The 25,275-nt window shown below is 42.2% G+C and overlaps 1 protein-coding gene across 1 annotated transcript in view; it reads left to right on the top strand.

Moving 5' to 3' along the window:
- The window catches only part of LOC309855914 (uncharacterized protein), a gene marked incomplete at its 5' end in the record, with an annotated part of 51,899 nt that extends 28,275 nt beyond the window's left edge, over positions 1–23,624 (top strand). Inside the window, 5 exons of the mRNA XM_082716523.1 lie at positions 2,314–2,491; positions 7,859–7,886; positions 8,002–8,062; positions 15,713–15,772; positions 23,432–23,624. Coding sequence (XP_082572649.1) covers positions 2,314–2,491; positions 7,859–7,886; positions 8,002–8,062; positions 15,713–15,760 — 315 coding nt within the window. The 3' untranslated portion in view covers positions 15,761–15,772; positions 23,432–23,624. The remainder of the gene's footprint in view (positions 1–2,313; positions 2,492–7,858; positions 7,887–8,001; positions 8,063–15,712; positions 15,773–23,431) is intronic.
- Positions 23,625–25,275: the final 1,651 nt, after the last annotated feature.

Here is a 25,275-nt window from a genome sequence, read left to right as displayed (position 1 = left end):
CACAGTGTTCTGGTGAAGCAAATGGTGTGCAATCAAGTCCGCCAGCCCAGTTGAAGTTGTGGCTTCAGGCAGCAAGCGAGCAGGCCTTTCTGTCTGCCTTTATCTCCAGTGGGAGCGACTTGTCCTCCTTGAAGTCAGCCTCCAGACATCTTTTCCTGTCGCTACACATCTGTGCATCACTGAGAATTTCTGCGGTTGCTGCTTCATGGAGATGTTTGTTAGTTTGGGTTTTGTTTGTTTTGTTTTGTTTTGTTTTTTACCGAGGTTCACTTGCTAACTTTTCTCTTCTCTTAAAAATATATTTAATCTAGGGGTGCCTGGGTGGCTCAGTGGGTTAAAGCCTCTGCCTTCGGCTCGGGTCGAAGGCATGATCCCAGGGTCCTGGGATTGAGCCCCACATCAGGCTCTCTGCTCAGCAGGGAGCCTGCTTCCCTTCCTCTCTCTCTGCCTGCCTCTCTGCCTATTTGTGATCTCTGTCTGCCAAATAAATAAATAAAATCTTTAAAAAATATATGTGTTTAATCTAGGGGCACCTGGGTGGCTAAGTGGGTGGGTTAAGCCTGTCTCTTCAGCTCAGGTTATGATCTCAGGGTCCTGGGATTGAGTCCTGCATTGGCAGGGAGCCCTCTTCCTCCTCCTCTCTCTCTCTCTCTCTCTCTCTCTGCCTCTCTGCCTCTCTGCCTCTCTGCCTACTTGTGATCTCTCTCTGTCAAATAAATAAGTAAGTAAATAAATCTTTTAAAAATATATATATAATCTCTTCCAGGAAGAGATTATGCTGAGTGAAATAAGTCAAGCAGAGAGAGTCAATTATCATATGGTTTCACTTATTTGTGGAGCATTACAAATAGCATGGCGGACAAGGGGAGATGGAGAGAAGGGAGTTGAGGGAAACTGGAAGGGGAGGTGAACAATGACAGGCTATGGACTCTGAAAAATAATCTGAGGGTTTTGAAGGGGTAGGGGGTGGGAGGTTGGGGGAACCAGGTGGTGGGTATTAGAGAGGGCACGGATTGCATGGAGCACTGGATGTGGTGCAAAAACAACGAATACTGTTACACTGAAAAAAAAAAATATATGTATATATATATATATATATATTTCATCTATCATTACCATGTATTTCAAATGGTAGTGGGGGATGATGGTGTGGGACCCCATGAAGTGAATTTACACTGCCATCTTAACCACAATATAAGTGTCGTATACAGCCGTCCTGTGTCCCCTTTCCTTCTGAAATGGATTCTCTCTTCCCAGCTGTTATCAATAGAAGACAGGGGTCTTTGCTCTTGTAGGTGACTTGTCCAAGATCGCACAGCTTTCTAGGTTTAACCTTTGGTCTGATTGTAGGACCCATTTTCTTTAACTCAGTGCCATGCAACCTACCATGTAGGAGTCTCAATACTTTCCTGCTTTTGAAGCTGTACTCCACAGGCCACGTCTACCAGTGCATATCTATTCTTGTCTAGTTCACTCATTTATTGCACACATTTACTGGATGCCAGCTATGTGTTTCAGGCACCTTTCTAGGTGCTGGAGATATGGCAGTGGGCAAGTCAGACACAACCCCCTGCCCTCATTGAGCATGTTCCATTTCCTACTACTGGAAGCATCCACCAGGAACAATGGACTTATGCCAGAAGTCCAGCAATGATATGAGTTCCAGAAATTTCTGAATGGTTCTTTGTGGAAGTGATGATTTGGCGGCAGCCCTCAAGGTAGCTATCTGCACAGGCACAAAAAAAAGGAGGGCTGGTGTAGAAATGCCTGGTGAATGGGCTTCAAGGTCAAATAACTGAGCCAGGTCTTTAAGGTCTTATTTAGCTCTGAGATTTTTCAAGAACTTTCCATGATACATATGCATATTATAGAAAAAACCCTATTCAAAGCACACTGTAAATTTGGAGGACGATTGTCTTTGCATTATTTTTGTGATTAAATGACAGTTGATGATACAGGCACTGTTGTAAGTCACTTATCCCTGTGCCAGCACTTTGTGGTAAATTATTTTATTTTTCAGAGGTAGAGACTGATGCAAAGGGAGAAGTTTGGTGGTTCTCCACTGGCCACAGCTAAGCTAGCAAAAAGAAAAAAGCAGAGCCTGCATTGGAACCAGGCACTGTGGCTCCAGACCCCAACTCTTCACCCTTGGGCTTCTTGCAGCACGCCTGCTTCCTTGTCACTAAGAACTTGGTGCAGGAGTTTAACAGTACCTTTAACTTCTAGTTTTTCTTTCTCAGAACTGAATCTGCATTGCAGTGCATCTCTGCATAAACATGTGTTTAATTTTGTCACCTTTAATTTTGTGTTTAGGTAAGATCTGAAGGAGTCAATCTCTTTCTTCTGTGGCTTCAAGCACTTCAGACAAACTTTGCAGAAGAGCAGGTGCTGATTTTTGCTTGCCTCGTGCCTGGTTTCCCAGCGATCATGTCATCCAGAGGGACCTGCATGGTGGAGACACTCATCAGTCCTAGCCCTGATGTGGCAGTTGGTGAGGAACATTTTAGCCAGCCTTACAGGTTGAAATGACTCTGGAAGTTCTCTTGAGGGATTCCTCAGCTTGTCATGATCCTGAATAGAACCCTTTATTTTGTAGATGGGTTTGGAGGAGGAATTATCCCCTGCTCTTGTTCACAGTAATGTCTTACAGACATTAGAATAGAAAGAATCAGAGCCCTTTTTATATGCAATGAGGACAGGAGACATTTACTGAAGTGGTGGAAACAGGAATGGAAACAGATGTTGGAAACAGCGGGAAGTGGAGACACATCATGTATCTGGAGTGTTTTCTTGGCTGTAAATGAAATTTAAATCTGCCATCCAAAACTACTGTTTATTGTCCTCAGCATGATTGTTTCACGAGTGGACATTCATCTGCTCACCCAGCTGTGTATTTTCGTGCTGCATTCATGGAAAGACAGTAGCTGCTTCCTGGGAAAGTCATGGCAACCATCTGTGTCCCATGAGTTTTTAAGGAACTTGCCAGTTAGGGCCAATGATTGATTAATGCACATCACTTTATTGCCCAAAGACAGGTATTTGATCCTTAGGCTGACCAAAGCAGAATTTGGCAGAGAGAAAAATAGTTTAGAGGGAGAGGTGGCTTCATGGGACTTTGTACCATATTTCCAACCCCTTGATGCTCGCTGGCCTGGAGTGTAGTGTGAGCAGGTTCCAAAGGAGGGGCAGATGTATTTTAATGAAGGCCATTTTTTAAAAACCCTTTGAATGTTGGTGAAAGAACTCCTTTTTTTCCCCACTCTGGAGCAAAGATATATCTACAAGAATCACTCCACTCTTGCCGGCCATATCAGGGGAAAGGATCGCTGAGGACCAAACATGCCTTTTCCTTCCAGTACTATTGAACTGTATGGTTATTCAGGTAAAAGCAAAATCTTGGATAATTCAGGAATGGTCTTCCTCTTGATAGGAAAGAGGAAACATTGCTTATTTTCTCCCAGCTCATCCATATTTTGTATGTTTGCTTGTTTGTTTTGTTTGTTTGTTTTTTGAGTTGACTCTTTATGATATTTCACTAGAACTTGAATATGTGCTATATCACATCAGCAAAGACCTGGCATACATAATATTTTGTGTGAGAGTGTATGTCAAGGAAACATTTCAGTTCTCCCATCTGCTTTCATATTACCATATTCACACAGAACACTTCACTTCTAACACTGAGGCTGAGGCTGTGGATTTTTCCCTCACCAGGCAACTCTGCAACACCAGCTGGGTGTCCTGTAGTTTCACTCAGCTTTGACACTATTTGCCTTGATATGGCATCTGATCCCACAGGTTAAGGTCTCAGTCCCGTGAGACTGTTCCATCACATTCAGGTGCCAGTCACAAGTAGGAAGGGCCCAGGTTACCCACAACTTCTCTACAACTTGGCTACAGATCAGAGGTTCCTTCAACTCCTCCTCCAGTTCAACTGAGTGGTTCACAGAACTCTGGAAAACATTTGTTTTCATTTACAATTTATGAAAGGTATGATAAAGGATACAGATGAACAGTCAGATGCAGAGACACAAAGGGCACAGTCTGGGAGGGTCCCAAGCACAGGAATGTCTATTCCTGTGGAGCTGGGTTTCATCTCCCTCCTGGTACCTGGATATGTTTACTTACCTGGAAGTTTCCTGAAACCCCTGCTATGAGAATTTTTTTTTAAAAGATTTTATTTATTTATCAGAGAGAGAGAGGGGGAGATAGCGAGCACAGGCAGACAGAATGGCAGGCAGAGGCAGAGGGAGAAGCAGGCTCCCTGCTGAGCAAGGAGCCCGATGTGGGACTTGATCCCAGGACACTAGGATCATGACCTGAGCCGAAGGCAGCTGCTTAACCAACTGAGCCACCCAGGCGTCCCTGCTATGAGGATTTTTATGAAGGCTTCCTTACATAGATGTGCTCTTCTTTTAGCCCCCTCCCCTCTCTGGGGGAATGTAGGGGTTGGGGTGGGGGTGCCAAAGATTCTAAATTCTAATCATGGTGTTGTCTTCCTGGTGATGTGTCCCCACTGAGGAGCCATCTGGGAGCCCACCCAGAGTTGTGTTATTAGAACAAAATATTAAACTCAAAATGGATGAAAGACCTCAATGTAAGATAGGAATGGTTGCCAGTTTTCTTAAGGTGATTCTTTCTCTCTGCTATCCCTCAAGATTCTGTCCTTGCCTCCCTTCCTGACTGCACTGTCCTATTGGGCAATCTTGCCTATTGGGCAGGTGGAATGGACAAGTAGGGTCAAAATGCACAGCTTCTAGAAGACAAAGGGATACTCCAGTCTGCTCTCAGGACTTTGGAGTCTTTGTGTTTTTGGTGCTGGCGAAAGGAAATGAGAGAGGAGAGCAGACAAGAAAGAATGCTAAGTCATTAGAAAAAACTGGTGGGATAAAATACAGGCATGATGAGTAGAATGAGTTTAAAAACATGATACCATTGGGTGATTTTTTTTAATACTCAGTAAGAATATTTTTAACAAAGTAAACCATTTAGTTTTGAAATATTCATTCTTAGCATCATTTGAGTTTTAATATAGGATTACATTACATGATTGTCAACATTATTTGTTACCAAGACTTTTTTTTTTAAATTTCGGATAGGAATTTTAATAAGATAGCATTTTATTTCAGTAGACATTTAAGTTAAAATTTAAATGTACATATGTTCTTTCCCACATATTATCCAAAGACTACAAGTTAGAGTGGAAGAATAAGGATAATCAAGATACTTGTTTTAAAGTTCTTTTTACACTGTTTTGAAAATATTGTCTTCCTCGTTTATTTCCATCATTTACCATGTTAGCAAAATCTACAGACTTGTACTTGGTAAGTACTGATTGGGCTGGGTATAGAGGATGTCCACAGGGAAGCTGCCATTCTCTTTCAAAGTGACCTTTGTTTATTTTTAAGCAAGATAGTCACTTTATTCTTATATTTAATGGTAACTTTATTGTAAGAGGTTTAAAGTTTCCTAATAAATGATTTTACCTATTTGTACAAACTATTTATTTGTACCTCAGGAAGACTGTGGCTCCTAAAATAATTCAACATATGTCATGATTCTTCTTGGTATAATTATATTTAAAATTATGTTTTAAAATTTTAATTTTTAATTGAAACTGTTTATTGAAGGCAATGTTTATTTTCTCATGCAAAGATGTTGAAATAAACATTCTTGTTGAAATCTTCTCTTAAAGGTTTTGAGGTATGGTGACCCCAGACCCCAGATCTTGCCCAGTGGTGAGGCAGACCATCCCGGGCCATGCAACTGCCCAGAGTAGCCCTTCTTTATATCCTGGATCTTTCATCCACTAGGTGCTACTTACAGCTTCTTATGGAGGGGCCAATATTTGGGCAACTGTGCAACCTAAGGGCAGTAAGCTCCAGAAAGGAAGGAAACATGAGGGAATTTCTAGTTTCACTGCTCAGGGTTTTTTGGGTTTTTGTTTGTTTGTTTGTTTGTTTTCCCCTATGAAAAATGAAGGCTCACAGGACAGAAGTATCCCTTTGATTGGTGCTGGGGTGGGGAAGCAAATTTTCTTCTCCCTATTATTGGAAAGCAGGCAAAATTAGTTAAAGTGAATAATCAGAAACAATTTGGGAGGGAAAGAGATCACAACAGGCATTAATCCATGTGGTGAATGTGGACTACTAATTCAGTTGTCTTTGGGCGTTTACTTACATACACACAAATGTGCATGCTTGGATCAGGGGAAAACAGCAGAAACTTGATGCCTTTTGAAATATGTGGAAGTACTAACCTTTAGAGGTACCGGGCTGTGTATTTGTTAGCTATCTGCATATGGGTATTTTTTTCAGAACTTGTTTCTGATTTGATAAATAGTCTATATTCACTGTGGAAAACATAGTATACTTTAATATATTGAAATTAAAGTTCTTTATTGAGAACTTGTCTGCCTCATGCAAGTGCCTCCAGGTATATAAAAGGTGGGAGGTCTGGGTACCAGGTGATGGGTATTATAGAGGGCATGGATTGCATGGAGCACTGGGTGTGGTACAAAAACAATGAATACTGTTATGCTGAAAATAAAAAAAAAGAAAGTCAGTAAGAGAGCCGGACATACAACAAGTAGCAGTAGCTCAAGGCCAATACCATGTAACTTTTTGTATTGATTATGAAATTTAAAGAAGGAGAAAGGGACTTTTTTTTATTATTGTATTTCTTTTCAGTGTTCCAGAAGTCATTGTTTATGCACCACACCCAGTGCTTCATGCAATACGTGCCCTCCATAATACCCATCACCAGGCACACCCAACCCCCTACCTGCCTCCCTTCTAAAGCCTTAAGTTTGCTTCTCACAGTCCACAGTCTCTCATGGTTTGTCTCCCCCACCAATTTCCCTCAACTCCCTTCTCCCCTCCATCTCCCAATGTCCTCTGTGTTACTCCTTATGCTCCAGAAGTAAGAAACCATATGATAATTGACTCTGGTGACTTATTTCACTCAGCATAATCTCTTCCAGTCCAGTTCATGTTGATACAAAAGTTGGGTATTCATTCTTTCTAATGGAGGCATAATAATCCATATTGTATATGGACCACATCTTTATCCATTCATCCATTGAAGGGCATCTTGGTTCTTTCCACACTTTAGTGACTTTGGCCATTGTTGCTATGAACATTGGTGTACAGATGGCCCTTCTTTTCACTACATCTGTATCTTCTTGGTATATACCGAGTGCAGTTGCAGGGTCATAGGGCAGCTCCATTTTAATTTTTTTGAGGAATTTGCACAGTTTCCCAATGTGGCTGCACCAGGAAAGGGACTTGTTATTAATTCTGTGGAGCTGGTCAAGTCTGATACTCAAAGATGAATTCTTTCAGACATAAAGTAGTTTATACTGATTCTATTCTTCAGATTCATCTACAAGGAAAAGGCTATAAAACTAAAGTCCCATGGATTGATTAGGGTAGTATTGGATGTTAAAGTACCTGAAATGATGAAGAATGTCTGTACATTCTTCTAGATTTGTTTCAGTCCTAAAATATTAAATTAGTTATAATGTATGTGAAAATATCCTTACTATTAGAATTGCTTATCCTTTCTCAATTTTTTTAGTGGCTTAGTACTTAGTACTTCCACTGCTGTATGCCATAGCTGTAATAAGCAAGCAGTAACAGGAGCCACCATCCCACCTTTGTCAGGTCACAAGGCAGAATCAGAAACAAGTCTACCAAAAAATGTCATCCCTAATAATTTCTGGTGCTTTAATTTTAAAGTTTTAGTTGATATTCATCCAATCAAATATATAGCTGAGGTATATGTTTGTGAGAAATTGAACTGTTTAGGGTGGTGGGTTACACTCACTCCCCTAATCATGTATTCTGTTTCCTTCCAGACATCCCCCATTTGAGACCAGCGCCAGTGTATGTACATTACTACAACTCAAAACAATGAAAACATTTATAGTATAAAAATTCCATACATGGCAATTCACATTGTTTTTATTAAATGGATTATAAATTTCTTTTTGGAAAAAAGGTATCTAGCTATAATCCAAAACACTCAAAATCGAGTTGCTGTACTGCCCCAAATCATACAGGTATGTCATTCCTCTTTTTCTTATATTTTACATAGGTAAAAATACAGTAACACATACCAAAGTAATTGACTCATAGGGGTTTTGGTTCCTAAAGAATGCTGGTTCTAGGAATTATGTTTATGGGTGGGCTCTCTGTTGCTGAGGTGTCAGAGGGACTTCTGAGGTAGCACTTGCCATGCTCTGCTGACATTGCCATGACAAGGTGATCTTGGGGGCCAGGGAGATGTTCTGAGAACATGGTGTTATGTGCAGTCTCCTGGACCCTCTCATTTTCCTTCCTTTGCTCAAGAACCAGTGACATCAGAGCATAAGACCAGGGGCCTGTGTTGCCTTCACCCATCCCAAGCACCAGGCAGGCCCTCAAGAATCATGTAGGTGGGCTGTGGGAAGGACCTATTCGACTGCCAAGTGCCTTTTGGCATCTCAGGGGGAGGAGTGGAAGAGCATCTCAGGATTTTGAGGTGCCATGATGGAATGCCTGGAAGAAAAGGCAGACTCTCTTTCGAAGGCTTTCAGTGAAGACCTCTTTCTGTGTGGGGCCCATGGTATACCTTCCCTCTCTTGTGGTCCTCGGTCATAGAGAAATGGGCTTTCCCAGCAGGTTGAGTTGCTTAGAGACTTTGTGCTGTATAGAGAAGGACAACTTGGGGAGGTTTGAGAGGAGCTGCTTCATGGCAGGGGCCTGCTTTTATGCACAAAGCATGGTCCCCTTAGAGCAGGTTCGCTGATGCCCCAGAGTTCCCAAAAGTGTGACTAGGCCTGAGCTGCAAGAGTTCACACACCTGAGTGGCAGGTAGCATCTTGGTGGAGGAGCACCAAACTGAGGTTCAGAGCACGTGTCCTCATTGATTAAGAACTGACTACAGAGCTAGAGAAACTTATTTTCAAGAAGTCTGAGGGGGATACAATTACAGTAAAGAGCAGCAAAATACTTACTGAAGATTTTGAAAGGGAGCTTTGGGGTGCGTGGATGGCTCAGTTGGTTAAATGTCTGCCAGAGATCAAACCCTGTGGTGGGGGGTGGGCAGTCCCTGCTAAGTGGGGAGTCTGCTTCTCCCTCTCCCTTTCCCTCTGCCACTCACCCTGTCTGTGCTCACTTTCTCTCTGTCTCTCTGTGTCAAATAAATTTTATAAATCTTTTAAAACATAAAAATACAAGAAAGATTTGAAACTTAAATTCACTAGTTGTAACATGTAATAGGAACCCTGTAAACAGTAATGATCACTGCTGAGAACAAAATTGATTTTTTTAAAGATTTTATTTATTTGGCAGAGAGAGATCCCAAGTAGGCAGAAAGGCAAGCAGAGAGAGAGGAGGAAGCAGGCTCCCCACCGAGCAGTGACTCGATCCCAGGACCCTGAGATCATAACCTGAGCTGAAGGCAGTGGCTTAACCCACTGAGCTACCCAGGTGCCCCACAAAATTGATTTTCCAAAGGAATATCCCAGAACACTGAGGAAAATTTCAAAGAGATGGAAATGAGAAATTAATAAGTAAGATCTGAGGTCAGGTCCAAATCTACCTTGCAAGTATCCTGAGGACAAAAGGAGAAAATAACAGAAGTTATAACTGAACTAATGCAGCATTTACTTGAGCTGAAAAACAGTCATGCATTCAGTTCATAAAGCCTTTAAGTCCCAGGGAGAATTAGCTGAACAGACTCAAACCAAAATAGACATAAACCTATTTGACTTTCAGGGACTAAGAAAATATTGTCAGAGTTCCAAACAGAAACCACCAGTTCCTTCTAGAAAATAAGACAGAGTATCATTGAATATTGACTTTAAGCTCTATCCCTCAGAGCTGAAAGAACTCTCTTTCTTAGAACTCTTGCTTCCTATCACATATGTAAGCAGATGTCAGGATTGATTAACATTGTAAATTGGTTTAAGTTCTAACTCTACAAACAAAATGATAAAGAATTTGGAGACAATCTAGGGGCATGTAAAAATTTGGGAAGTGGTAGACTACCTTAGGTAGAGATAAGACCCACAGACCATAGAAGAAATGACATGCCACTTTATTTTAAAAATTTGAAAAAGATTTGTATATCAAAAAAGAGTAAAGCTGCATGTGGGCAACAGGTTGTGAAAAGCATCTGTAACATCAGCTGTTCAAGGAGTTCATGTCTCTGATGTGCCTACAAATTGAGAAGAAGACAAACAGTCCAATTGAAAAACAGACCAAATGAGAGGAAGGAGAAGTTCATGGAAAAGGAAACAGAAATGACCCTGGATTTCATAGTGAGCCAGGGAACACCATTAGTTCTGGACCATGTTGAGACACCTTTATTCACTCACCCTGTAGACAAAAACTAAAAATAATCAGGTAGACAAAAATTTGCATGAAATCATATATAAGAAACTCAGCCCCACTCTTTGATAAATTTTACAGTCTATCTTGTGTGATTGTTAAGTCAATTCAAAACAATCTGTTTAGAGACTCTGACACTGTTCCCTACTTGGTTACAAATTTTCAGGGAACCATCACTGTATTTATTGAGAATAAGTTCCTCATTCTTGAAAAATACATTTGAGTGATGAAAAATAGCAAGAATAGCGGAATAACCACAAGTTCAAGGTTCTAGTTTTCCTCCCGCCCTTAGTTGGAAAGGAAACTTTTCACTCATGTGAGTCATCTACTTTTATTATCTGGCTTTCTTAGTTTCCGTAAAGTCTGACCTCCTGAATCAGTTTGGATGGTTGTTTCATCCTAACTCAAACTGTCTTAAAGATTAAAAAAAAAAACAAAAAAAAAACAAAACAAAAAAAAAAACCTTCAATCTCATGAAGAAGCAGCTCATGGCAGGGCTTGCAGAGAATGTGTTTTATTCACACTGTCTCCATGATTTTCTCCATTTTTCCCTACTCTGCCCTTTCCCTCTGGCCAGTTTGTCTTCCACCCCCTGCTGACTGTGTGATGGCTGCCCGCAGTGGGGGCACTGCTTTCCTTGTTCACATTCAGAGACAACCCAGATATTTCTGTAAAGCCCTTCCCGTTTGTGTGTGTGGGACAACCTAGGTTACTGTCTCTCATAGAACAGTAAGAAGGCACTGACTGTCGTGCAGCTGGCTGTGTGAATGGCCCAGGAGGAACATGACTGGCTTCCATGACAGAACCCTTCCCTGTCGTGTGGATGGGGCCAGCTTCCTGTGAGTCACCTGGGCTTCAGTGGAGGAGGCACACAGTGCTCTGGGGTTCAGGGAGGAGGAGGGAGGAAGGATGCTGGCAGTCAACTCTCCAGACCCAGTACTACCACACCCTGAAGATAGTCCTACCTAGAAATGGTCCCTGCCATTGTACAGACTCAATATGTCTCAGTGAGTTCTTCTAGTAGTTTTTTAGTGCCACTGTAGCAAATGACAAATTCTCAGTGGCTTGAAACAACACAAATTGATTATCTTGCAGTTCTGGAGGTCAGAAGTTCAAAAATTAGTCTCAGTGTGGTAAAATCAGGGTGTTAACAGCCTGTGTTCCTTCTGGAGGCTCTAGAGGAGAATCCACTTTGTTGCCTTGTCCTGCTTCTAAAGCTGCCTGCATTCCCTGACTTGTGGCCCTTCATTGCACCACCTTTTATCCCTCTGTTTCCAACTTCACATTGCCTTCTGATTCTAATCCTCCTGTCTCCTTATGGATCCTCATGATTACATTGGGACCACCGAGGTAATCCAGGATAATCTCTCCCCCCCCTCACACCTTAATTTAATCATGCTTGCTAAATCCCATTTGCCAGGTAAGGTAAAGTACTCAGAGCTTTTTGGGCTCAGGGTATGGTCATCTTTGGGGCAGTCGCTATTCAGCTGATCAGTTGCCTCCTGTACTCCCTTTTATGCCTCACACCTCATCTCACATGTGTCTGCTGTGTTCCTCTCTTCATCTGCATTGCAAATGAGAAATGCAGCAATTTAAACCATTGAATATTTGATTTTGGAGATAGTTGCGGGAATAAAAGCACATAATTTTATTTGTGTCCTAAAAGTTTTTGTTTGGAATTTTAAATTTTATCTAATTGTCCCTAGGTAAATTAAATATGATTCAATCAGTTAATCTAAAAAATCTTTTCAAGAGTATACCTCTGTTGTAAAGGCCCTTCAAAACAGTATTTTGAGTGCTGTTTCCAAATGAAGTTTACACTTTCACCCTTATCACTGTATTAAAGGTCATGTTTGAGGTTTTTTTTTGTGTGTGTGTGTTTTTTTCCAAAGTGAACTTGCTTCTCTATCTAAAACTAATACCTCTAACAGTATTTTTCACCAGGGAGGAGAGGAATTAGTGTATCTTCTAGACTAAGTTTTCTTTCCACGTGAAGAATCTGTTAGGACTAATATTCATGTGAGAAGGAAAAGACAGTAGCTCTTACACCCCATATACTATGTTGACAACAACAGTATAAGCCTGACCAAAGCTGTACATCTTGGTGCATCATTTCAGCTGAAACGTGTTCAGTGAAGTATGATTTATTCCTTAGTAATTCATTTTTGTGTGAGATAAAAGTACATCAACAGAAATTAGGGAAAGCAGAGTGGTAATTTTAAAATTTCATCAGTGACTGTTTTTTACCAGTTCTATAAGCACATTAATTGATATTAAAACACATAAAAGCTCATTTGGGAATGAAAAAGAAAGTTTGAGGTGGTATTGATTTTTTTAATGATATTTGTCTTTATGTGTATGATTACGCTTAGTTACACTTTGAGTCTGAATGTGCCCTTCAACAATAATCCATGGGCTCTGGGTTTCCTGAAGTTGTATGTCATGGGGTGAACAGTTAGAAAAAGTGAATCCCACAAATTGACAACCCTATGGGGGTTTATATATTACACAAACACATTTGTTTGTTGACTGCCACTCCAGTACTTTCTGTGTCCTAGAGCTCTACCCATGTGGTGCAGGCTGCCCCCATCTGTGCTGGAGAATCATAATGGGGCATTCAGTGGCCTTAGGCATCCCCACAGAGCTGCAGTTGCATCCTCTCATTTCCCACCTAGTTTGTGGGCATCCCCCTTTAGCTTGACCCTGACAGTGGACAGGTCTCAGTATGAGCTGTCTGTGGAAAGAAACAAGATGTTGGGGGGGCAGCGGTAGTTGTTGATGGGAGGTTTTAAGTGTCAGGTTGTATCTTGAAGTTTCCTGAACCCTGGCAGTGCAGGCCTGGGCCAACCTGGTATGTCTGTTTCACCGACCAAATCCTCCTCATGTGCCCAAGAAGTGAAACCATATTTGCATTTGCCACCAGAATCAACTAATACTAAATAATAGTTGAGAATTCCAGCTTGATTATAGTGAGTGGAAAATGGACCTCTCTCTGGTTAATTCTTACATATGATTTTACTGTTCATCTTCATAAAAAGGATAAGAAATGAGGAAACATGGATTATCAGTTTGTTTTCACTCTCATGACTCACTGCAGTTATAATTTTCAAAATACCAAGATGTTTTTTGAAAGTAGTTTCTTTCTTTCTTTTTTTTTTTTTTTTGTGGAGGGAGTAGGGACTAAGACTAAGGAAAGCATTGTTCTATCAAGAGAAGTCGTTTTCAATTTATGGTATGATGGGAAATCCATCTCATATGTCCTATTTGGATAACAGAGCTCACTTTTAATTTTTTTAAACTTCCTTTGATTTTTTAATTGAAATATAGCTGACCCACAATGTTGCATTAGTTTCAGATATAAAACACAAGATTTGACAAGTCTGTATGTTATGCTGCGTTTGCCGTACTGTACCACCAACCATATTCCCTATGCTGTGCCTTTCGTCCTGCAACTTATTAATTTTGTAACTGGAAGCCTGTTATCTCCCACTGTATTTCACGCATTTTGCCTGTCCACCCGCTGCCTCCTCTTTGGAAATGATCAATTTGTTCTCTGTAGTTATGGGTCTCTTTCTGTTTTTCTGTGTGTTCAGAGAACTTTTTAAGATAACTTGGTGCCTTTAAACATATTCCTTGATTTACATTATTTTGGATACGTATTTGCCATGTTACCCAATTAGTTATGTAATGACTTCAAAATTTGGGGGCTTAAAACAACCCTTTTGTCATATTACATATGTTTTGGGGGTCAGAAATTAGGGCAGGATCTCATGGGGCAATTTTTATGCTTAATACGGCATTAACTGAGGTCAATGGGTGGTGGCCTTCAACAGGCGGCTGCTTGGTCTAGAGGATTCAGGATGACTTTATGCACATGCCTGTGACTTTGATGGGTACAGTTGGGAGATGAGGCTCAGCTGGCCCTCCACTTCCGTGCAGTCTTTGTAACAAGGTTGTTGGACTTCTTTCCTGTCCACTCAGAGCTCCAATAGCAAATGTTCCAAGAGAGGGGTTCCTTTTGGATTTGGGCCTGAAACTGACACGTTTCTTCCACTCTCTTCCACTGTTTAACACAGTCACATAGCCCATGTGAATCAAAGGGAATGGGGAGTCATAGGATTTGTGATCATTTTTTAACGTGCTACATATGTTCATATGTGCATTTTTTCCCGTTTCTCTGACCTGTGGGAAAATGGAAGTTATTGATCAAAGAGTCACAGGTTATCAAGCTGTACGAGAGACTTCAGACTTAATCCAACCTCCATACTTTATAGATTAAAGAATATATATGTAGGTGCACATGTACATCTCCATATCAGTTATTATATATACACTTGTATATCACTAAAAATGGTATCTGTGGATCAGCCAATTCTTCTATTTTCATAGGAATTAAAAGGACTCGTCATTCCCTGGCAAATCTGAAGAAAGAAGTGAGAGCAAGAGTAAGGGAGAAAGAGAGTGCCCCCAGCCGGGGGCACCTGGGCGCCACCCTCACCTCCTCCCTGGACTGACCTGTGCCCCCCCCTCAATAGGCACACTCAGAGGGCGCTGGAAGCGCTCAAGGAGGTTTGCCCCAAGGCTCCCTGGGCTCAGCTGCTCCCTGCTGCTCCCTGCCACGGCAGCACTGAGGGCGGGGGAGGGGGGGGGCGAAGGCGGCATCCGCTGAGGGACCCCGGCCCTGGCAGGGCGGGCAGCACCTCGGGCACCTCCCACTCGCCCTGGGGCCTGTCACTTCTCTCCCCACCCCTCCCACTCTCAACCATTGTTCCCTTCTGTGAAGGGTTTTCATACTTGGTTTTAGAGCAAGAGTACAATTGAGTGTGAGGGGGGAAGGGCAGGACCAAAAGAGAGACCCAGTGGACTCTGCCCTGAGCCCAGAGCTTGCCTCAGGGCTCAATCTCAAGAGCCTGAGATCACCACCTGAGCCAGAACCAAAGAGTTGGGCGCTTCACTGAGGGTGCCACCCAGGTGCCCCTCAGCTGTTGTGGACCAATTTCTGGAGAGGGGTGCCTGCATGGCTCTGTTAGTTCAGCAACTTACTTGGGCTCAGGTCATGACCCCGGTCTTGCAAGATCTCCCGCTTCGGGCTCCCAGCTCCTTGGGGAGTCGGCTTCTCCCATTGACCTTCTCCTCTCTCATGCTCTCTCTCACTCATTCTCTCACAAAGAAAGAAAGAAAAGCTTTCCAAAAAATGTCTTTAGCCTTCTTTTATGGGCTTTAATATGGTTGATCTCAATGAGTTTTCTCGTCGGATGCAGACAACTTGAGGATAGCCATGTGTTTCTAAAAAGGTCCTTTTGTGTTCTGAAATGTCTTCTTTGTTCATTTATCAGGTGTCTTTCCATTGTCTCTTCTCAAGACCTAGGAAAAGCAGCCTTTGAGGATTCGTTTGGGTAAGGTCTAGTCCTTTTCATCATTTTTCTTTCCACAAAATCTATAGTGGCCTCTGCATCCTTCTAAGTAGAGTTTATTTTTCACTGCCCTATTGAGGTCTTTTCTTTCAATAGAATTTGAGTCGTTCACTCTGAAGGTCATTGTTGAAATGTTGAATTTGAAGTCTACTACCTCGCTAGGCGTATTTTCTTTTTCCTGTCTATTCCTTCTTCCCTTTCCCTTTAGAACTGCCTTCCTTTCGATGACCTGAGTCCTTTGGAGGCTAATCTCTGCCTTCTTTGATTGGCTGTCACAGGGGCAGTCAGAGATTAGTAGGTATTTCTGACCCTTTTTACAGTTGTTATCCTTTTCTTTAGGGAAGCTCTAGAGTCAGCTTTTTCGGAGGAATCATTTCATCCCGCTCCTAACTCATGCTCCTTACCGGGTCTCTACTGAATATTGTGACTTAGCCAGAAGAACACTTCCCTCTGGCTGGTAGGAACTCCAATGACCTCTAGCCTTGTAGGAGTCTTGGCAACCATCTGGTTCCGTTGCCTTGACTCTTTGTCAGAACCCTGGAGTGAAAGACCCACAGATCCCCTTACCCAAGAATCCAACACTGCCACTGGATGCAAACAGCAAGAGGTTTATTGTCACGCAGGTACCGGCGGGTGGTCGGCAGCTCCAGCTAACCGAGCACACCGAGCACACCGAGCACACCGAGCACACCGACCGGAGAGAAGCAGGGTCTTTTATAGGAAGGTACAAACAAGTTTTGGGTGGGGCGCAACTGATTGGTGGACAGTTTGAACTTTTGAAAAAGGCATACTTGGTGTTAGTGGATTGGCCCTGGAAGACCCCCCTCGCGCGAAGAGAAAGGCGGGAAGGGGAAACAAAGAGGGGAAGTTTGACCTTATTACTCAGCAGAAAGACATCCTGTCTGTGTGACCATGCAGCCCCCTTGCCTACGTGACCATGCCCCGGCTATTAGGAGAGGGTATCTTGTTCAAACAGGAGTCAAGTGTCATGCCCTAAAAGCCAAGCGGGTTACAGAAAGGCAAAAGAGCAGTTACATTGAATTCAACCCTGGGGGAAGGGTCTTTTCATTGCAAGGGGAGGAGGGGTACTTTTACACAACAAAAGAGCAGTCAATTAGTTAACGACGGGGGGGGGGGTCTTTCATTCCCCCCTTTTTCTTGATCATGGATAGAATCTTATATCCATTTGCCCTTTTCTTGCACTAAGTGGGGTACAAGGCACCAGCTTTTGCTTTCTCCTCAGCCAGCCTCCTGCTTCTTTATTTCCCCCTGAACAATCTTGACCCTGAAATCTTTAAGGGGGTTGAAGGTGGAAGGTCTCATCTTCTATAACTTCTTCGTGCTGAATAGGGGCGTAGAGCTGTCCCTACCTGGTCAGGTCAATATTGATCAGGGTAGGAACATAAGGGAGTTACAAAGGTGGAGGCAGCTGAATCCAGCGCTGACAGTGAAGAGGTGTCCTCGCGCACGAGAAGGATCGTCTGCTGTGGTGTAGTCATTGTAGCAATGGAGTCTCGGCACCACGGCACCAAGTAGGAAAACATGGAACAAGGGAACATATTAAAGTTAATAAGGCGATAAGAATAAGAAGCCCGAAAAGGAGATTTGGCCATAGCCCTCCTCCAAGCCAGGAACTTAACCAATCACTAAAAAAAGAGAGAGAGGGACCTTGTAGAGCCTTAATCTGGGCATAAATATCCTTTATTAGTCCTGTGATATTTTTGTGATAGTCTGGGATGTACACACAACATTCTGTCTTGATATTGCATGTGTGCCACCCTGGGCTGTTCTCAGGACATCTAAGGCCATCCTATTTTGTAGGACTGCCCTGCGTATCTGTGACACTTCGGTATTAAGTAGGGAGATGCCATTTAGTGAATCATTGAGTGCCTTTGCAGTATATTTATTAAGGGCTTCTACATGCCACATGACATCCTCTAGTCCCGCAGATCGAACAAAAATGGATGCTAAGTGATCATACCATTTAAAAACAGATCGTGTCCATCTTTGTTTCAAGTTGGAGAGATTAGCTGGAGTTGTAATGGTTTTAGTAATGCGCCCATGAATCCAGGCAAATCCTAAAGTACAGCGACCTATCCATCCTGGAGGAAGCCAGGGCCACAGGTTGGTTCCACATATCCACTGGGTTCCATTTGGAGCTGGCTATCTGAGGACAGGTCGCCTTGCCCAGTCAGTAGCAAACCAGTCAGTAGTCTGGAGTACTATTATCTGGGAACACATTTCTAGTGGTAGCCATCCCAGATATCGTGCGTTATTTGCCCAAGTATTACTCGTATGATTTCTTTGTTCCCAGCATAAAACTGCCTTTTGACTGAGCTGTCCAATCGTGGGTGTAAGCCACAGATACGTATCTCAGATTTGATATATGCCATCCTTAGTATAGCGATAAGGAGGGTTTTGGAACTTAGGCCCATATTTGATTGGGGAGTTATGGCTTGATAGCAATCCCCTTTCCTTCCAAATAGCTCCATGGGCATGTAGTACCAGGAAAGCATATTTGGAGTCAGTATAAATGTTAATTCTTAGGCTTTGGCAATTGCAAAGTGCTAGTGAGCACTATGGCATACCTAGCTTATCTTTATTCTTTCTATGAAAACTACTGTCATCAGAAAACCAACTGCCATTCATATTTTTAACAGGGGCATCTTAAATCTGGACAGAGTAAGCAAGATCAATAACCTTTTTTGCTCTATAGAGAAAGAAGTACAGTGGTCAGGTTCAGGCATACAGGTAACTAGGTTTAAAGTTTGACAAGTTTTATTTCTGGCATATCTGTTAGTGTAGCCCAGTATTTAATAAGTCGGCCTCTATCATTCATTGGTGGCCTTTGGCTTCTAAGACAAATCTGGACCTGATGTGACATCATTACAGTCAAGGACTGTCCCATAGTGAGCTTTGAGGCTCTTTTATAGGAGAGCTGTTCCATGCTTAGCTAAAGCATCTGTTTGCAATTGCACCTCAACAGAGGTGACTTCTAGGATAAATATGACTAAGGGATAAAACCAATAAGACCTTTGAGTGGTCCAGCCTTAACAATATCCTGATTACAGAGGATCACTGGCAAGTGAGAAAACTTGTCAAGAGATAAGGGGAGTCCGCCATGCATCATCCAATCCACTCATAAAGAAAGTGGGGTCATCCATTATCTCCACAAGTCCATAGTTAATCCTATGGAGTGTGGTATGGTGGCTTTTAGGCAATTTCATTATCCCAGCCACACATAAGGTATTAGTTAAGTTATATAATTGTTGGGGAATCAATCCCATTTTTTCCAGTTGTTTAATCATGTGCCGTGGGGTCTGCTAATATCCCCACAAAATAATAAGATCGACTAAAGAAGCTATTGTGCAACTTCTCTGAAGTTTACCTCAAATTGTTTAGCTTAGGTAAACAAACATTTAAAGACAATCAAATCTAGAATTTAACATCCATAAAGGTGTGTTACTAAAACAATTTTTCTCTCTAAAATAACCCTCATTTCCAGAGATAGCCAAATCAGGACTAATTCACTTGTGAAACAAGTCCAATTTTAACAAACTTGGCCTAATTATTTACATAAGCTCAGCAAGAACAGTGACTGTGATCAATAGATCTTTTAGAATCCGCTTTGCTGGAACTTCTTATAAGGAATCTCTAGGTTGAACTTTTATCAGCCTCTCCAGGCCAGAAGCCAAGCCCTGTACTTACCATCAGGCATGCCTGCAATGCCTTTGGGCGAATTCCTCTTCCCGAGACTGCACCTACCAAGGAGTGACATTCTTTACTCACCTGGTGGGGCTGCTGGGAACTCTGTAAGCAAGGTATCAGGCCAACAGTCCCAAGGGGCTTTATGGCTCCAGGTTTCGTAAAGTCAACCTTAGTTCCTTAAAGCTGTCTGGTCATATCTGAGTCTTTTCAAATATGACATCCCAGTCAAAGCCTTGGAAAAATCCTGTTACAAGGAGAACAGATTCTTATTGAACTTATGCAAATGACTGATTGCCATAGAAGAATGCTTCAGGCACTCTTCAGAAACAAACAGGTTGGATACCTTCCCCTTTTGGGCATCTCTGGCTAATGGGAGGTGATCAGTCTCCCCTTTCACTCTTTACAGATTAGAGTGAGTTTCTATGGTTACAGGCAATGGAGGATGGTAACAGGGTGTTTTCACAGTCTCTCAAGGTTGGGCTGTTTCCTTAATCTCTCAAGGCCAAATGGCCCTTATACTTGGAAGTATAATCTATGTGGAGGCAGGTCAGGAGAGTGCTAAATTACCTTGGAGGCTGTTTTTCTTTCTTTTTTAGTCTGTCCTGACCATGTCTAAAATTTCCTTTGTGAAGATTTCCGTTCACAAACCTTCTACAACTTTCCTTTGCATTCAGGTTTTGTCCCAAGCCATTTCCTTCCAAACAACCATCTCATTTAGGACAAAATTACCTTCCTTAAATCTTTCTTACATATCTCCTACTTTCCTACATACAGAGTTTCCTTTTATTTCCATCAGTCTTAGTTACACTAAGCAGAACTTTGTATTCTTAGAAACACCTTTAGTTATTAACCAATTGTGAACTGTTACAACAGAATTCTTCAGGTGGCAATTTATGAATCAGTTAAGTAGAAAACAAGCTTACCAGCAGATTTAAATACTCTTAGTTTCTTTGCAGTGAGAAGTCAAAAGCACAAACCTACATCCAATAATTAACGACTTAGCATTTTATCCTGTTTGGTTAAGACCTAGATGTCCGCAATTTAATTCCATTTGTCATCCAAGCAAAACTTAAACTTTCAGGTTACCAAAGACTTTGAAAGCTACTTAAGCAATTACCCATTCGAACTTTGAGATAGACAATTAACCATCAGTTTAGTCATTTCTTTGCTAACAAATTTTAATAAATAACATGAGCTTATTTGACCTTCAGTAAACTTCAAAGTTTTACATTTACTGCTGATAACTTCAAAGACACATCTTATCTTAATTAAACCAACAAACTTAACTTAGTTCCAACACTGATTTACGTTCCACCTGGACCCACTCCACTTTGAATGTTTACCTGAGACATACGTGGGAAGATCTGGAGTGGGGAGGTGTTAGGTCCAGGGGGTGTTGTTCTTGCTCCTTGACAGTGAAAAGAGAAGGAGCTGTGGTGCATGATCTAGAGGCCAGTCATGCAGGCTGCACACACGTTGGTACAGAAACACGTAAGGGGGAAACAGAAGAAACAAAGCGCCGCCAGGAGGCAGAGAAAGGATTCCCAGTTTTGGAGCTCCTAAGCCCCAACAGAGGAGCAGACGCCATGCTTTCCCACCAGCAAGGGGGGAGGGGTTAGGCAGTCCAAGTCAGGCCAGAGAACACAGGGAAACTTCCCCGAAACAAAGAGAGTTTCGGCAGCTGCTTGGGAATATTCCTTATGGTCTCTGTCTCGAGTTAGACCAACCCCAGTTGGCTCCAGTTAACCTTAATCAAGGGAAACACAAAGGGTGACGAGAAAAGCACACAAGACACACAAGACAATTAACAAAAAGGTCGCTGCGCGGTTTCGGTATACTACCGAAAGCAAGGTTTCCACCGGCCCAGAGGAGCCTCGAGATCTCCCTGCGGTGGACAAATTCCGTCCAGGGCCGAGGGGTTCTTCCGGAACGGACAAACGGATATAACCCTCGGACAAATGAGGGGCCCCGAAAAATCGGGCCCCTCGACACCCTGGAGCGTCCTCCAGGGTCGGCAGGGGAGAAGTCCGAGCTCGTCAGCTCCTTCTCAAGCTGCCTACAAATATAATCCAACAACGCACGCTGTTGTACAGTCCTATTCTGCTACCCGCAGAACAGGCAGAACAGAGGCCTCACAAGACGAGGACGCGAGAAAGGAGACAAAGACATAGTTATTAAAAGTTAAATGCTGGCCAGCTTACCTCCCGGTGGGAGTCAGTTGGATCCATGGGCAGGAGTCCGATGATCTCGGTGGAACCTCCAAATGAAAGACCCGCGGATCTCCTTACCCAAGAATCCAACACTGCCACTGGATGCAAACAGCAAGAGGTTTATTGTCACGCAGGTACCGGCGGGTGGTCGGCAGCTCCAGCTAACCGAGCACACCGAGCACACCGAGCACACCGACCGGAGAGAAGCAGGGTCTTTTATAGGAAGGTACAAACAAGTTTTGGGTGGGGCGCAACTGATTGGTGGACAGTTTGAACTTTTGAAAAAGGCATACTTGGTGTTAGTGGATTGGCCCTGGAAGACCCCCCTTGCGCGAAGAGAAAGGCGGGAAGGGGAAACAAAGAGGGGAAGTTTGACCTTATTACTCAGCAGAAAGACATCCTGTCTGTGTGACCATGCAGCCCCCTTGCCTACGTGACCATGCCCCGGCTATTAGGAGAGGGTATCTTGTTCAAACAGGAGTCAAGTGTCATGCCCTAAAAGCCAAGCGGGTTACAGAAAGGCAAAAGAGCAGTTACATTGAATTCAACCCTGGGGGAAGGGTCTTTTCATTGCAAGGGGAGGAGGGGTACTTTTACACAACAAAAGAGCAGTCAATTAGTTAACGACAGGGGGGGGTCTTTCAGGAGCATTTTCTAAGACACACACTGCTTCCTGTGGACCAAGGACTCAAGAGGACTCCAGTGTGTATTTTCAATAGCTTGTTTTCTACTTGAATTCTGTCTCTCTAGAACCCATGGCATTTTCATCACTCCGGCCTTCCTGAATTCCAATCTCTCTTTCCTCACACCAGGGAAACTCCCATCTTATCCTTGGAATCTCCTCCCTACCCTCACCATCCAGAATTCCTCCAGGTGAAAAGCCGAGTGAATCCTGGGGCTCAGTTTATTTTTTTTTATTTTTTTGCTTGTTTTTCTTTTCACAGGGTTCACAAATGTGCGTTCATTTTCAATGTTTTAAAGAGTTAGATATATAGATATATATAGAGAGAGATAGATATAGACATATCTATATCTATATAGATAGATACTTTTTTTCTTTTCAATTCCCCATGGGCTTCTGGTTGGTTACTTTTCCTCTCACAGGGTTTGTATTAGTTTTCTAGGGGTGCTGTTACAAGATACCACAAGCCTAGAGGCTGAAACAACAAAGTGGACAGAATTTGAGTCGTTCACTCTGAAGGTCATTGCAAATATTAAATTTGAAGTCTACTACCTCGCTAGGCGTATTTTCTTTTTCCTGTCTATTCCTTCTTCCCTTTCCCTTTTGAACTGCCTTCCTTTTTATAACATGAGTCCTTTGGAGGCTACTGTCTGCCTTCTTTTATTGGCTGTCACATGGGCAGTGAGAGATTAGTAGGTAATTCTGACCCTTTTTACAACTAACTAACTCTGGCTCCTTACCCGGTCTCTACAGAATATTCTGACTTAGCCAGAGGAACTCTTCCCTCTGGCTGGTTGTTACTCCAATGACCTCTAGCCTTGTAGGAGTTTTGGCAACCATCTGGTTCCATTGCCTTGACTCTTTGTTAGTACCTGAAGTATTTTCTTAGACACACACTGCTTCCTATGGAGCAAGGACTGAAGAGGACACCAGTGTGTATTTTTCCAAGAGTTTGATTTCTACTTGACTTATTTTTCCCTTGAACCCATGGCCTTTTCATCACTCCAGCCTTCCTGAATCCCAATCTCTCTTTACTCACAGCAGGGAGACTTCCATCTTTTCCTTGGAATCTCCTCCCTATGCGCACCATTCAGAACTATTCCAGGTGAAAATTCGAGTGAATCCTGGGGCTCAGTTTTTGTTTGTTTGTTTGCTTGCTTTCCTTTTCACACGGTTTTCAAGTGTCCGTTCATTTTCAATGTTTTAAAGAGTAATTTATGTAGATATAGATATAGACATAAATTATAAATATAGACATATCTATATATATAGATAAATTTTTTTCTCTTTTCCAATTCCTAATGGGCTTCTGATTGGTTACTTTTCCTCTAACAGGGTTGTATTAGTTTTCTAGGGGTGCTATTACAAGATACCACAAGCCTAGAGGTTGAAACAACAGAAGTGGACAGTATCACAGTTCTAGAGGCTACAGTGCTTGTAGACCATGCTCCTTTTGGAGGTATTATGGGAGGATCTGTTCCAGGCCCCTTTCCCAGCTTGATGTATTTGGACTTTGGACTTCTTCACATGGCCCTCTCCCTCAGTGCATATCTGTGTATCCACAGTCTCCCTTAGAAGGACACAAGTCCTCCTGAATTAGGGGCCCAGGCTATTCAAATATGATCTCATTCACGGTAGTTACATCTCCACGGACCCTATTTCCAAATAAGGTCACAAACCCAGGTGCTGGGGTTTAGGACTGGGATAGTATATATGCATACACACACAAACACACACACACACGTCTGTGTGTATGTCTCTCTCTCTATATATTTATATTTACATTTATATTTATATGTACATATACTTTTGATTTTTTTTTTTTTGCCTAATAAAACATTTTTGTTCAGAAACTCAGTCTTCCTTCCTTTCAATAGAATATGATTCGCGGGGCACCTGGGTGGCTCAGTGGGTTAAAGCCTCTGCCTTCAGCTCAGGTCATGATCCCAGGGTCCTGAGATCGAGCCCTGCATCGGGCTCTCTGCTCAGTGGGGAGCCTGCTTCCTCCTCTCTCTCTCTGCCTGCCTCTCTGCCTACTTGTGATCTCTGCCTGTCAAATAAATAAATAAAATCTTAAAAAAAAAGAATATGATTCGTATGCTTTTGGTGCCTCCTGAACAATTTGAACACCTCTACCTCCTCAATTTCCATGAAAGTTATTTTTACCTAAAGTCGTCTGCCATTTATTTTTAAAAACAGTTGGCATCTTTTTGCAGTTTAGAGTGTTTTTGGTTTGAGTATATGTTTATAGGCTGATGAAGGTGACTTTCGTCCTACTCTTTCGTTCTGAATTTGTTCCTTTTTGGGAAAGTAAATTTTCTACTCTTTAAAAACAAGGACCTAGAAAAGCGAAATGGTTCTTTTTTGTGAGTCTGCATTCCATTTTCTCATTTTGCATGTGCTTTATGTGACCACAGTTTTGGGGGCTGACAGCATTTATCAGCATTTAAAAGAAAAAAATGAAATGAAATTTAAATTAAATTAAATATATTTAAATTTAAAATTTAGAAAACAAATTAAAATTTAAAATTAAAAATGTAAATTAAATTCATTGGAAGGGGACGTGAAACATGAGAGACTAAGGACTCTGAAAATCAATCTGAGGGATTTGTAGGGGTGAGGGGTGGGAGGTTGGGGGAACCAGGTGGTGGGTATTAGAGAGGGCACATATTGCATGGAGCACTGGGTGAGGTGTAAAAACAAGGAATACTGTTATGCTGAAAATAAAAATTTAAAAAACAAACAGAAAAATTGAAAAAAACTTAAATAAATACTTTTAAAGAAAAAATGTATTTTAAAAAAGGGATCTATGACTTTCTTTTTTTTTTCTTGTTACTGTCAATGACATGAAGACAAAGTCAGCCTAACCTAGCCCTGTCAGCTAT

Source organism: Mustela nivalis (assembly GCF_964662115.1).
Source record: "Mustela nivalis genome assembly, chromosome: X".
Lineage (NCBI taxonomy): Eukaryota > Metazoa > Chordata > Mammalia > Carnivora > Mustelidae > Mustela > Mustela nivalis.
This window is presented reverse-complemented; position numbering and strand designations above follow the sequence as displayed.